The 14,667-nt window shown below is 38.2% G+C and overlaps 1 protein-coding gene across 1 annotated transcript in view; it reads right to left on the bottom strand.

The window, feature by feature from the left end:
- Positions 1-955: 955 nt before the first annotated feature.
- Positions 956-14,667, bottom strand: part of RSBN1 (round spermatid basic protein 1) — a 32,803-nt gene continuing 19,091 nt past the window's right edge. Inside the window, exons 3-7 of the mRNA XM_079982216.1 lie at positions 10,858-10,995; positions 10,031-10,173; positions 8,947-9,114; positions 8,011-8,119; positions 956-6,543 (exon numbers count right to left, since the gene is read on the bottom strand). Coding sequence (XP_079838342.1) covers positions 6,181-6,543; positions 8,011-8,119; positions 8,947-9,114; positions 10,031-10,173; positions 10,858-10,995 — 921 coding nt within the window. The 3' untranslated portion in view covers positions 956-6,180. The remainder of the gene's footprint in view (positions 6,544-8,010; positions 8,120-8,946; positions 9,115-10,030; positions 10,174-10,857; positions 10,996-14,667) is intronic.

The following is a 14,667-nucleotide window of genomic DNA, read 5'->3' as shown; positions in this document are numbered from 1 at the left end:
TGGCAGGTGTAAATAGCACAGGTCATGACTTCCCCCATAGTAAGCGGGAAGCTAAAGGGTAGAGACTTAACTACTGCATTATCTCTTGCGCTTCAAATGTATACAGTATAGGAAGATTGCAAGGTTGTGATGACCGTTCTATTCCTTCCCCCCCCCCAAAAAAAAGTCACATTGAAAAGCAAAGATTGTGCTCTTCAGATTTATAAAAGACTCATCATTGAGTGTGTCAAATATACCTACATCTTAGCACAGAAAGATTCAGCTGTATTTTCCCTACCCTCCCATATTGCTTGTTTCCAATATGACTGTCAGTGGAACAGTCTAGTTCAGGACTAATTTGCAGCCAGTAATAAGTTCTAAAGTATAATGGTTTATTCCACCCTGTCAGCACCAGATTTAGGGCAGTGCAGGTGGTTCCCCTGCACTGGACGCTGAGCCAAGGGGAGAAAAATTGAGCAGATCCGTAACTTGAGAAGATTCATTTGGGGACACCAAATTTTGGGCTCACACAAGGCACCATATTACAAAAGATTACCAAAGTCCATCCCTGCCCCTGCCCAATATTCTAACAGTCTTTCTGCCAAACAGCAGTTTTCATTAAGGACAAATCAGACTTCTGTTTATTAAAAAAATACTTTACAGGGGGAAAATCTATGCATTCCATTGTACTATTTGTTTGTTTTACAAAGAAATAACTTTAACAGTTTGATACGCTTGTACAGTCAGCTACTAAAAGAAATGCACTGCGTTAGAGGATTATTCACAGAGAGGCTTAAAATTTTCCCATCAGTTTACACTATTATAAAAACCTCTTTAAAACACTTGCTAAATGTCAATAAATATACTAAGGCCACACAAAGCCAAAAAAGAAAAAGAAAAAAACAGTCTTCCAGACAATTGTACATATCCTCTATATGCAAAGACCTTAGATATATTAAAACCACAGAAAAATATCTTGGCTGCCAATCAAAACTGAATTTAATCACAAAACACTACACAAATCTATTTTATACAACATGTAAAGATAAGTATTTGCTTAGACAGAATTGAAAGTGCTATATTAAGAGAAGCCCCTTCTCAACTACATGTGCTGTTGGGTCCTAAAACTATTATGTATATCAATGGAAGGCCATAACATTATTGGAAAGTTGTTTATTGGACCAACATAAAATTTATCTACAGTACAAAGCTTTCAGGAACTGAAGCAACCCCACTCATAGCAACCTTCAAACACAACCAATATGGCTATAAATACTCAGCATTTATAAAAGAAATGAGAGTGCAATCCTGCCAACATTAAACACATTTAGTTTCACAGATTCCAATGGAAAGTCCAGCTTATCTCCCATTAAAAAAAAAAATCAAAGGAACTTAAAAGTGCTTAACCTTGGCTAGATTGTGCCCCATGTGAAAAGAGCTTACTGCTCATAATATAGTCAAGCATGTGAATGGCAGCATGAGAAAACATTTATGTCCACCCATAAGCTCTTAGCAATAAATGAACTCTCCTATCTCTTGATAAGCAGCTACATCCTCACATGTAGGAAAACTACCAACAAAACAAGAGCCCTTTTACTGTTTGGGAAAATCTGTGTGATAAATGTACGGTAAGTGTCCCTTAAATATAAAGAACCCTGCACATGTTCCATCTTCATGGAAGAGAACATGTCAGTTATTTACAAAATAGATTTTTGCTCATAAATATTTGGGGTGGGGTGTGAAATGCCTATTCCACTTATTTCTTAATATTTCTTTTGCTGCTTTTCTAAAAGGATCAGTGGCCCAATACAACCATTCACTGAACACAAATTAATGTTGTTCTTTGGTCCTTAAGGAACAGTGGGATATTTATTCAACATGGAGAGATTCAGAAACTTTAGACAAGAACCGTATTTGTGAAACTGCTAGTAGCTAGCAGATTCTTTACAGTTTTGAGACAATATATATCAAAGAATAACTGGTTTTCAGTTATAGAATTTGGACAGAGAAAAGTCTTCCCAGCTGGAAAATTACCTATAATAAATTAATCTAAAGATAATTCTGCCTTTGAACTCCTTTTCCACTTTGTAACTAAGTTTTACTCAAGAGTAGACCTTAGAAATTACTGAGTTATGTTCATTAATTTCAGTGGGTCTACTCCAAGTGAAACATAGCTCTATAGTTTATAACATTGCATTTCTTGTTAAGCGAATTTTATTTGCACATCTTGGCATTCAATAATCAGTTAAGTTGGCATGAGAAATTTCTAAACAACACAAGATGTTACTTCCCAGTATCTTCCTGCAAGTTCACTTCTAAAAATATCTTATTTCTCTGAGAGCTAAAGGTTATATGTTCACCAAATAAACAGTTATTTGGATAATATGAACCCCGTCATCTGTCACTCCTATTTTCCAGGTTTGTAGTAGTCGTCATTGTTCTTATTGCAAATGTTTAAACTAGCCTTCTTTTGCCCAAATCAGGTAATTTATCACCATGCTAATCCTACATGGCATGTCTCTTTATTTAAAAAAGGGAGACCAAGGCAGAGATCCTGAGGGCCATACATGCACTGTGCGGAGCAGCCTGTTCTCCCACTGCAGCCTCTCATTCCCCCAGAAATTGGAGACTATCTAGAATACAGTCCAAAGCTTCAGCAGCGAAATCAACAAAGTCTCAGTGTGTGAACAGAACTCTTTGGTACTTGACCCTAGAATTTAGAAGTAATGACAATTTGTGCTTCTGAACCATTTTGAAAAGTATTTTTGTAAAAGATAATGGGTTGGATCCAGACTTGTTCCTCTGACAGCTGAAGGAAACTAGAATAAAGAGCACTGGAGGAATAAGGGGATTTTTTCCTGCACCACCTCCCACATTGTTCCAGAGGGTCTCCCTGTCTTCCAGAGAAAATTTTCAGGGGGCTACAGTAGGAAGATAGCATTGGTGTAAATCACCTCCCTGCCCCCCCCCACCCTGCTTCCTCCAGCACAAGAAGAACCCAGTGGAGCATTAATTCTCAATCCAAACCAATATACTTAAAATGAAATTAAGATAAGTGAACATGACAGAAAGAATTATCTTTAAATGTCTGAAATATATTCAAAATGCTACTACATACAACACAGCATAATTCAACACTAACATAGTGAACTGGAAAAACACAGAACATCATTCCAAGATTCTCCATCTCCATTGGGTGCAGAGAGACATAAGAGGCCATGAAAGATTGATCCATACTCCTTTTGCAGGGTGTAAATCCATTTGAAAGCAAGCTTCTGTTGTACTTTATGCCCACTGCTATAATTTAATGTGTACAAAAAACTTTTTATGAATGGTATTGAACTAACTTTTACTCAGAGTAGACCCACTGAAATTCATGAACATAAATAAGTTACCCCCATTAATTTTAATGGGTCTACTCTATGTGGGATTCACCCGATAAGTCTCATCAGACTTCTGCTTGCGCAACAGGACTTCCCTCCCATGCCCACCCAAATTGGCTCAGAGATCTGGAATACCCCCAGAACAGGACATAGGGAAGATAAGGGGAGTCATTCTATCTGACAAGCTAAATAGCTTGCTCAGGCAGAACATTTGCAATAGTGCATGTGACATTGAATTCCACCTTACGTTTCCATTTTAATTCTGTCTGGTCCTAAACTACCACTTAAGCCACTTTCACATCTAATGCTTATAAGTGCATAATGCACAAAGTGCATGTATTGGAAAAAGCCTACGCAGTAGTTAGACTCATGCACTTTAACCTCCCTGATGTCCAGGAGAAAGACTTCATTGGCATTTAGTTTCACTTTCCTCTTATATCAGCATGTGTGAACCAGCTACCACTGTTCAACAACTAAGCATGGCTGTATGTTGGAATTCCTGGTTAGCATAGGATGCTAAACTCATATTTTTAAAAAACAAAAAGCAAACTTAGCAGAAATTCTCCTGGCTGCATAGAGGGCAGAATACAATCTAGAAGCTTAGAAAGGGTCACAGAAGTTTGTCCATGTATTAATTATTTTTTGTTACGTGGGAATGGAGTTTCTAACACATTGTTAGAATTTGTTCTTTTAAATTCTGTTGAAATTTTATTTTGGGACAAAGAGATAACAGTTTTCCCTTCAACTGTAAGAACTTTTTTTTAAAATTCCAGTTCCTGAGTGATTATACACAGTGCTGTTTTCATGCTAAGTTGTAAAGACCAGTGTTATATTTGTTGATATAGCTATGTGCAATGCATGGGTAAAGGGAAATCAGTGCTTGGAAGACTAGTAAAATGGATGGAAGAGAAATGCAAAAATAAAGATGGACTTGGTCAAATATAAATCATGCACTGAAACTTGTATTGCCTGTGAAGAATTTTACTTTGCAGAGCCTATTAAAGCTTATGAAAATTCTTCTGGACAAGAGTAAAAAAGTGGAAAAAGCCAGAGTACACAGGGGTTATCATCTGAACCAGTATTGGTCAATCTAGAATTTTGTTAAAAGCTACACTCCTGCATTAAAAAAAATTACCTTTTGTAAAAAGGTTTTCATCCTAACACCTTATTTACACAGATTACTTAACAAATCATCACCACTCCAATCTGAAAATTCATTTTAAGTTGAAATATTTTCTATTTGTCTTCAGTCTGCACCAAAGACAATACATATACATGTATATATCAGGAGTAATACAAGTTCTATCTAAATCACTGCAATATTTTCTGATCATTTTGCTATTGGTTTAAAACTGTCCTCTGTGCAGAGGTACTAATATGCATATAATCTACACAAAAGAATATTGCACAAAGTAATTGCTATTAGAAACAGATTAATATTTGCAGTTCTTTTGAAAAAGATTGATAAAGATGTGTTGAAATAAACACAGCTGCTTTCTTACTTGCATTTCTGTAGTGCTGCAGATCTCTCTCCTACCCCACAAGTACGGAGTTGCTTATTAACAACTATGATTACACCTTAACAAAGGTTATATCCTACATGTGAAGGGCCCATCTCTTCTAGTACCAGAAATAAATGTAATTCAGCATACAAATAATGAATGAAAGTTGACTATAGTTAACATTGGGAAATATTGTATGAGTGCTAAACAATCTTGCTAACGATACTGAACATACTAGTGAGTGTCATTTAACCGTTCAACATAGCACTAGGGTACCCAAGAGTTACATGTGGAAATAGAAGTACACATGAGATTTCCTGTGAAACAGCAATATAGAATTCTTGAGAATAAAGGCAACCAATTTATACTGTGAAGCCTACTCTACTGGATTAAGTGCATCAATGAAAAGGAACATAGGGTTTCCACCTCAGGTGCTTGCTGTGAACTGAACAAGCCACCAAGTTGGTTCGAATATTGTAAAGCCTTAAAGTGCTCTAAGATGGCAATTTCCTCAGGGAACTGCCAACAGTTACTTTCATTTGACACTAGTATTACATTTTGCAGTCAGGGAAGATATAAAAAGTAATATTCCCACAAACATTAAAAGCAGAGGTATGGGAAGTGTTACGTCAGGTATTACAATTCAACAAGATCACACTCTGCAACTAATCTCAGATATCAGCTTCTTTGTGAAGGTGCTGATAAGCAATTAGGATTAATCTACACTGCTGGTAACTTGAGCTTTCTCTAGGCTTTCAAAGTGTCTCTCTCACAAATGTCATTGATCATTAAAAGTGCTGTGCTTTCTCTTTCATTCAAGCCACTAATCAAATGGGAGAGTCACTTTGTGACTCCTCCACAGAAACCAACACTTTTATGCTGAAAGCTAAAGATAAAATAGACGGAGGGATATCAGATTTACCAAATGTTAAATACTTAATGTTCCTGAAGGAAGGGGGAAACATTTGTGGAGATGTTGAATTACAAAGAAAAATGTAGTCCACTACTACATGCTGTACTAAGGAAGTAAAATACAACTCTAACTTTGCATAATCTGTGTAAAAAAGATATGCTTGACATTTTGGAATGTCACCTTTCTTTATAGAATTATAGGCAAGATTTCTCCAATAAAACATAACCCAGTTATAAAACTATAACTTCACATCAAAATTTTAAAAAGCTGTTTAAAAATGTATATGATTATGTACATATCACACAAGAGAGCACATGTGACCATCCTGTGGCTTGTGTTGCTGATCGGATTCTAGTTTAAAAACTGGAAGGGGCTGAGCCAGCTTATCTTGTTGCAGAACAAGTCACGACAGAGATGAAAACAATGATGGTGACGCCACTGTTGCTGTCTGTACTTCTGTTCCTACTTCTTCAGACTCCTTTTTCACAAGCACACATTGATCTTCACCTTCTGATTTAGTCTCATCACAGATGCTAGTGTCCATATTTGAAATGCTTTCTGTACTTTGAGAATTCTCCCCTGAAGGATGGTATTGTTTGAGTCTTATATGCCAAGCTAAGCTGCAGACAGCTGACACTGTCTTGAACTGATGAATGACATTTCTAGGGATGAAGTAGATGTCATTGTCACATAGCTGGATTCTAGCATAGCGAATCCCTTCTCGCCTCATTTGGTTTAGCTTAGCTTCATCGACCCATTGAACACACTGAAGGAGAAAAGAAGTTAGAGGTAAACCAGATGCCAGGCCGGCCCAAAGTGGGCATTTAGTGTGCAGTGCACATATTCTGCCCTCCAGCCTTTAGTTATTTATTAGCCACAATAATGGCACAAATACCAGCAGTCTGGAATTGGAGCTGCTGCTGCTAAAATAATGAGTCAAGTACAACATTTGGTGCAACTTAAAAGATGTGCTTACATATTCAGGTAGCAAAAGCAAACAGTGAAATCCCCATGACTGTCAGAGAAAAGCTACTCAAAAACATGCAGCATTTAATCATGGCTGGTATATCTATACTTTATACTAGGTTCAAGCAAATAGTGAACTGTTGAAACTTCCAACTCATAAGTTTGTGACAGCCACACCAGAGCTTCAGCCTTTCTGTCACAGGGAAGCTGTGAAACAAAAGGAAATGCAAACTTCCCACAAATAATCTTACTTGACTGATCAAAACAACTTCTTGATTAGCTCAAGGGTTTTCTGTTCTCAACACTATTTAAAAACTGTACCCCACTTTTCAAAATTATTTTTCAAAGTGCTTTACTTTGAAGAGAACACACATACAGACAAAATCAAATCATAAAAATGCAACAATATTAAAACCAATTTTAAGATACCTTAGGTAATTTTAAAGTATTCAAAATATAAAAGTGGGGGGGAGAGTGAACTTGTAGAATTCTTTCCTGCGTGAGTTATGACAACTATGGTGCCACGAGTGAGAAGACCCTGCCCCTAGTAACCACCAATTGCATTTTTGCTAGAGCAGGACCTCTAATACCAGTCTAAGGCTTGGGCAAATTCATATAGTTCTATTCCCACAGTGTCTTATTACAGTCAGTGAAAATCTGCAGGAACCAAGGACACACACACACACACACACACACACACACACACACACACACAAAGTATGTTTGTCCACTAACAGGGTAGAACCTTTAACAGAAGTTTAAACTGCACTTAAGGGAAAGGAATCCAGTATCATCACTTCTGCAAAATCCAGATGATAGTGCAGGTTTGGCCAGTGTTGTGGAACAGAAAGTTTGGAACAAATGCCTGAATATGCATTTCATATGTGGGAATTTCATGTGGAAAGAAAGGCTGCATGTAATGGTAAGGCTCTATGAAGCACTGGTATGAGGCACTGTTGAGGCAATGTCCCCAATACTGTTCAACACACTCTGGTCAATGTGGCTCTGGTAATTGTATGATCCTGCTTGTGGCAGGGGAATGAACTACAATCTAAGGTGCTTCCACTTGCAATCCAATTAAATGTTTGTCAAAACGTAACATTATCTGGTTAAAAAAGGGCATGTTTGTTTTTCAAATCTGTATGCTATATTCTGGAAATGTGATTTCATAGTGAATATACCAGCAGTAAGGGGGGGCAGATAGGCAACTAACATCATGCTTTGAAGCAACATGCAAAGTATACATTTCAACAAATGGGCTGACTACCTGCGACACTGGAGGTTCATGTAGATCCAACTGAAGCCTCTGAACTACATCTGTGAAATCCTCAGCATGAAAACAAACTACATCTTTGGTTATACGAGGCTGGTCACTCCTAGAAAAATGAAGACTTTTCCAGTGAGAATGTGCTAGTAGACATCTTGAGAATTATACATGGAGCCCATCTGTATTCTAAAGGTATGGTAAAGGTAAAGTAAAGGACCCCTGGATGTTAAGTTCAATCAAAGGTGACTATGGGGTGTGTGGCGCTCATCTCACTTCAGGCCAAGGGAACCAACGTTTGACCACAGACAGCTTTCTGGGTCATGCGGTCAGCATGACTAAACCACTTCTGGCGCAATGGGACACCGTGATGAGTGCCAGAGCACACGGAAACGCCATTTAATTTCCTGCCACAGCGGTACCTATTTATATACTTGCACTGGTATGCTTTTGAATTGCTAGGTTGGCAGAAGCTGGGAAAGAGCAACGGGAGCTCACCCAGTTGCATGGATTCAAACCTTACGATCGGCAAGGCTCAGTGAATTTAGACCTGCTCCATCTAAATGTATGACCGGGCCAGGGACCCACTCCCAAATCCCCCTAATTCTATAACGAACTAAGCTATGATCAGCAGGGCTCTGGGTAGACTGGGAATTCTCCATTTTCCCCAGAGGTCCACAGAAAACAAAAACTCAGTTTCACTTTGTTTCTATGATGGTTCAAAGTTTAACTCAGGGTAGTTTATTATGACAAGACTGGAGAGCCCCTGGTGTATAACTATTTGCTTAGTACAAATGAAATATTCCTGACAAATATTGGTTTGTTGGTTTTTAAATGTTCTGTTTTCCGGAATATTCTAGTGCAGCATACTAGACAGTTTTCCAAATGATCTGCTCAAAAGAATTCCAAGCATATTCTGACTTGCTACACCACACTTACCATTCACCAAACTGTACAGCTTTCAAAACTCCAACAGCAGCTGTACTCTGCCAGTCAAATCCTTGCCCAACATGATCAGCATGGGCTCTTGTTCTGTCTTCAAAGAGAACTTCACGGGGTTCACTGGTCCGAGGTAGATACTGGAGGTTTTTTATTTCATTCATTGATCTATGAAGTGGGGAGAAGAGAAAGAAGGCTCTTAGAACTATGCAGTGGGGATATTGACATCTTAAAACAAAAAAGCTTCCCCAGCTCTACTATAGAGGCAGTCATGTGATATTCAGAGATTTAGCTACAGTTTTACAGTTTTACCTAGACTAAAAACAAATGATAGCAACAATTTTTAATTTTTTTTTAAATTAAGGGCTCTGCATAACCTCTGTGGCACTTCAAGATTTTAATAACTCAAATATAAAATGGAATCCTGATTACAGGAAGACTTCTAAAATGTGTTCAAGTGAAGACACTTACAAGCCCCAATCAAACCTCACCCTTAAGTGCAGCAAGGTCAGGGGTCAGTGAACATAGCCAAATGCCTCTAATAATATTTCAATTTAACAGTACCCAAAGAAGCTTAGAAAGTCATTAATATGGTGGCACTTTAAAAAGTCAACCATTTAATAAGATATAGAATTGTAATGCTCTACCTCTACACAAATATTATGCTGGTGTGTCCAGCTGTATTGCTATTCAGGGACATTACATGTCATAATCTGTATTTAGGTGCTTAAGCTGGAATATATTGCTACCCATTTCCTGGAGGAAGAAAAGGTTTTTAAACGCTCCACATACTCTGCAATGTATACAGTTTGAACTTCAAAACAATGGCACCATCAGTATACATGGCATTTTACCAAACAGAGGCAAGTCCCTGCCTGAAGGAGTTAAGAATACATGGCACTGAGGTGACTAAGAGAAAAGAACATGACTACTGTTCTGCAATGCATAGTTAAATTTTAGTATGGGAAAAGCTGGTACTAATTATATGATCAGCTGAGAGATCAGAATCAGTAAAGAGTTTTGAGAAGTCAACTCTACGGCAAGCATGAAAACTTTCCTGTAAAATAAATTTAAGGAGTATTACCTCCGCCGTTTGAATGGTGACTTTGGCATATCAGCTGTTGGGATCATCTGTTCTCCTGGTCTTACCCACATTATGGGGCCATCATCACTTTGTGACCTGCATTGAAGTCTGAGGCTAGAAAGAGTACCCCAAGGTAAAGTCATCTGTATAAAGCAAAAGAAATCCAAATCAGGTGGTCAGCAAGACAAAATGCTACTGAACAGAGGCACAGCTTCCTTATTGAAAAGAAACCTACACACACATACATACACACACACACACACAGAGAGAGAGAGAGAGAGAGAGAGAGAATGAGAGAGAGAGAGAGAGAGAGAGAGAGAGAGAGAGAGAGACGTGTTTACAAAACCAGGATTATACTACGTGGAAATAATCATATATACACAAAATATGTCATATATATTCCACTCAGTCATGTGAAAACAGTGGGGTGACGTGGGAAACCTCAGGCGTGGGGGCCGAATGCAAGACACACCTTCACCAGCTCTGCTTTGAGTCCTCCTCAAATGATCTTGCCTGGTTAGAATGTGTCATTGGGCCGCGGTAACATCTCTTGCTTAGTTGGATTTGTAAAACAACTCTGAATTTTGATACATGGAATGAAGCCTACTGTACAAAAGATAGGAACCACATCCTTTCACCCCCGGCCATGTCCACCACTGTCATGTGCACCCCCTCCCCACAAAAGAAGCCCCATTATGGAATGCCTCAGGCTGAGGAAAGTTCCCAGGTCCTGTAGTAGGCAGACTCATGTATTCATTATTATGCTTAACTATTCTGTGATTAATAATATGTTACAGGTTCTCATATGCAATAAAGTTAATTCTTACACGAAGAAATGGAGATTCTTCCAACATATCAAGAAATTCTGGGAAATAGTCTCCAACTTCTTCATCTACTGCTCCAACAAGACTGATCTGCCTCATCGGACCTGCTCTGTAGGTTCCACAGCAGTATGTTCGACTGACCTGTACAAATAAAGCAAAAATGTGTTTTTACTCCATACTCCATACCATTGCATAATGCTTAATATAGTGTACTATGTTATTGTGAAGTCTAAATGAGTACTGGAATTGATTGAATATAGTGAAGAAACAAACACTTGGATGTATGAGTGAATTTCTTCTTTTTGTAGGCAATTGGTTACAGGTTGGGCCCTTCTGAGCATAGATCATACAGCATTCATCTGCAGGGAAGAGCCATTACTACCCTGCATGAGGGAACCACCAAAACATCTAGAGAAAACTGAAGAACCATGAACAGTCTTAAAGAATGCAAACAATTTGAACTAAAGGTGACAATCAAATGGAGAAGAACTGAAGAAAAAGTTCCCCTGGTAGGTATCAAAACAAGTTGATTAGGCAGGTGCCCTGAACTGACATTATACCACCCTGAACAATACCGAAAAGGAAACAAAAGTTGAAACACATCTGTTCATCCAAGTTTTTGCATTTCACCCAAAATGCTGTAACAAAAAGGATTCTAAGTGAAAAACTAGTGTAAGCCATATAAGCAAATAATTTCCTATAGTCATCTCTTGTCAAGGAAACATTTATTATTATTATTACTAGTAATTGTGTATCTAAATACTAAAAAGTGGCTTTCTTAAATTTACCTGTGGTGGAGAAAGATAGCTACCCAATTGGCATCCTAAGAGACAAGGTTGATGAAGCATAGCAGTAAATAAACATTTAAGCTACTTTGGGAGCAATCCTATGCATCTCGGTGTACAGGCTATTGTGGAATTCCCCTGCTGTCTCCTCCCCACCGCCAACACATGAGCAGAAAGGGAGGTCCACTCCAGACACCTCCACATTGCAAAGTTTCCCCACTATGGATTCTTCTGCCACCATCTTCCGAAGATTTTTATGTAGAGTAAATTAACAGTTCATTGTAAACACCAAAGGTATGCTGTTCAAACTGTGTATAGTAGAGGGGAAAGGAAGAAAGAATCTGTGTGAAAGCTCAATGCCCTTACACCTTCAGAGTGGCATTTAAGCAGCGCTGAAGTCTAAACTGGATTTCATTCAGAAGCATATAGAATTACAGAATCATAGAGTTGGAAGGGATGCCTTACATACCATATTGGCCCAAATATGAGCCGCACCTGAATATAAGCCACACTTTTAAAATTCAAGGGGGGGAAAGAAAAAGAAGACAATACCTGAATATAAGCCGCTCCCTTAAAATTCCACAGGCACTCACACCTGTTCCGTTTTACCATATGTCTGTTTCAGCAGTGATATCGTAAAAGCCCGTTTTTGTAAGGTTGCAAATTTAAGCTGCACTTTAACTTTTCGTGGTTGGAATTTGGGGGAAAAGTGAGGCTTATATTCAGGCCAATACGGTAATATTTTGCACTTGGATTCAAATGTTTAAATACCATGCACATATATTTTTCACCTGTGGTGAAGGGAACATGCACATTTTAACTGAAGTTTATCCCAGAACAAAGGCATGGATCTTTCCTCTGCATACAATCATGTGTTTTGCCGATATGGATAATTTAACCGTCTACGTACCCTTCACAAGTGATCTCAAGACTGAACATTCTGTATTCTGATGTTGATACCAGAGTGCAAGTAGCATTTTTAAAATAAAAAAAATAACTATTCATTAATCATTCTTTATCAGACAGTCACAGGGGCAGTGTACAACCAACAAAACAAAATGCAAGCTTAAAACAAGTAGAGGAATCCTACCACCGAATGAGGCTGATCTGGGATTCCAAGATACTTAAGCAATGTCCTGAACATCAGCTTTCATTTGAAAAAAACCAAAACAAGAAACTTGCAGAGAAGATACTGACTGCAATACATGCTCCAAACAAAACTTTACAGTCATACCTCGGGTTAAAGTAGCTTTGGGTTAAATCTTTTCAGGTTGCGTCCCGCAGCGACCCGGAAGTAACTGAACAGGTTACTTCCGGGTTTTGCCACTTGCGCATGTGCAGACACTCAAAATGATGTCACGCGCATGCGCAGAAGCGGTGAATCGCAACCCGCGCATGCGCAGATGCAGGTTGCGTTCTGCTCAGGATGCGAACGGGGCTCCGGAACGGATCCCCGTTCGCATCCAGAGGTACCGCTGTACTTGGCAAACATCCTTCTAGACTCGCCTAAGAGGACGTAGACTTAGGCTATGTCCTATATTACCAAGGTTATAGCTTCAGAAAGGGAAGAGAAACCTTGAAGCCAAGCCAGGAAACGTACTAGTGTGGAAGGAACTGTTGGAAGGAACACATGGAAGTTGGAATATGATGCTGAACAAGGCTGTGGACAATAAATGACTAGTACAGCATGGATGTGCGCACACAGCAACAATAGCAGTAAATGGAACTATTGTTCCTTTTTCTTAATTGCATTTGCAGAAATTTGAACAAGTTTACTTAACTGAGTTACAAAGTAAAAAAAAAAAATAGTGTTGAGCTGAAAACCTTCTTCTGACAGTTCAAAATACCGTAGGTCCATATCACATGACTTTTAGACCAGCACACCTAAAACAGCATGAACATTTGGGGACACATGTCTGTCCCCCCAGACCAGCTATTGTCTCAACTGCAATTGGACAGTCTAGAAAGCACTTTAAAAACCTGTATGTTTCAGTGCCAAAAGATCACTATGCACTTTCCACTGAAACCAATGAAATGTCATAATAGAGCTGGTTAACCTGTGGCGCTTCATATGCTGCTGAACTACAGCTCCCATAATAATAATTTTCTGACTTGGGCAATTTTAGAATATACATATATAGCATTAGGATCAAAGTACATTAGAGCTAGGGAGTCTCTCAAAACAATTAATGTCAGTTAGAAAAATATGGAATATAATGTCTAATAAAAATAAAATTGATGAATTTTCTCATGGCTAAATTGACTTTGTGGGGAAACCCAATTTTAAAAATTGGGAGAAAGATGGTAATATGGAAGAATTGCACAGAAGCGAGCATACTGACTCTGAACCAACTGACAGATGAGAAAGATGAATTTTACACATTATTTTAAGAGACAACTCTATCAGCCCAATGAAAATATTTGCAGCTGCAACACATCTTAACAACTTTGTTTGGACCAGCAGCTTTTACAGCTTCTGAGGTACCAGAGATATTAGAACAACTGATCAAATACTTTGAAACTAAAAAGCCTGTGATTACTTTTTACAGATATTTGCTATTAATGAATCAATTCGAAACACAGATTTTAAGAAATGAGTGGAACAAAGAATTGGATGTTCCTGTATTATCTAGACAGTGGGAAAGTGTTTCAGCTTCTTAGTAAAGGTGACTATGGATCTGAAATTATGACTTATGCAACAGAAAATGTTTACCATCTACTGGACTCCATTATGTTTATATAGAAAAAGACTGTCTAAACCAACATGTTGTTTGATATGTAATAAACATAATGCTTCTTTAAAACACATAGTCCTTCATTTACTAAGTTTTCAGAGAAAGTATTGGATTGTATAAACATGACTGTGCAGAATTGGTTAGAATTTTCAGAGGTAAATATTCTATTGAATTATGTACCTACTATATGGAATTTGACAAGTAGACAATATAAATTGATTTTTTGTGCCCTTACTAAAAAAGTAAAGGAACCCTGGACAGTTGCGTCCAGTCAAAGGTAACTATGGGGTGCG

Source organism: Podarcis cretensis (genome assembly GCF_951804945.1).
Source record: "Podarcis cretensis genome assembly, chromosome: 6".
In the NCBI taxonomy this organism is placed as follows: domain Eukaryota; kingdom Metazoa; phylum Chordata; class Lepidosauria; order Squamata; family Lacertidae; genus Podarcis; species Podarcis cretensis.
This window is presented reverse-complemented; position numbering and strand designations above follow the sequence as displayed.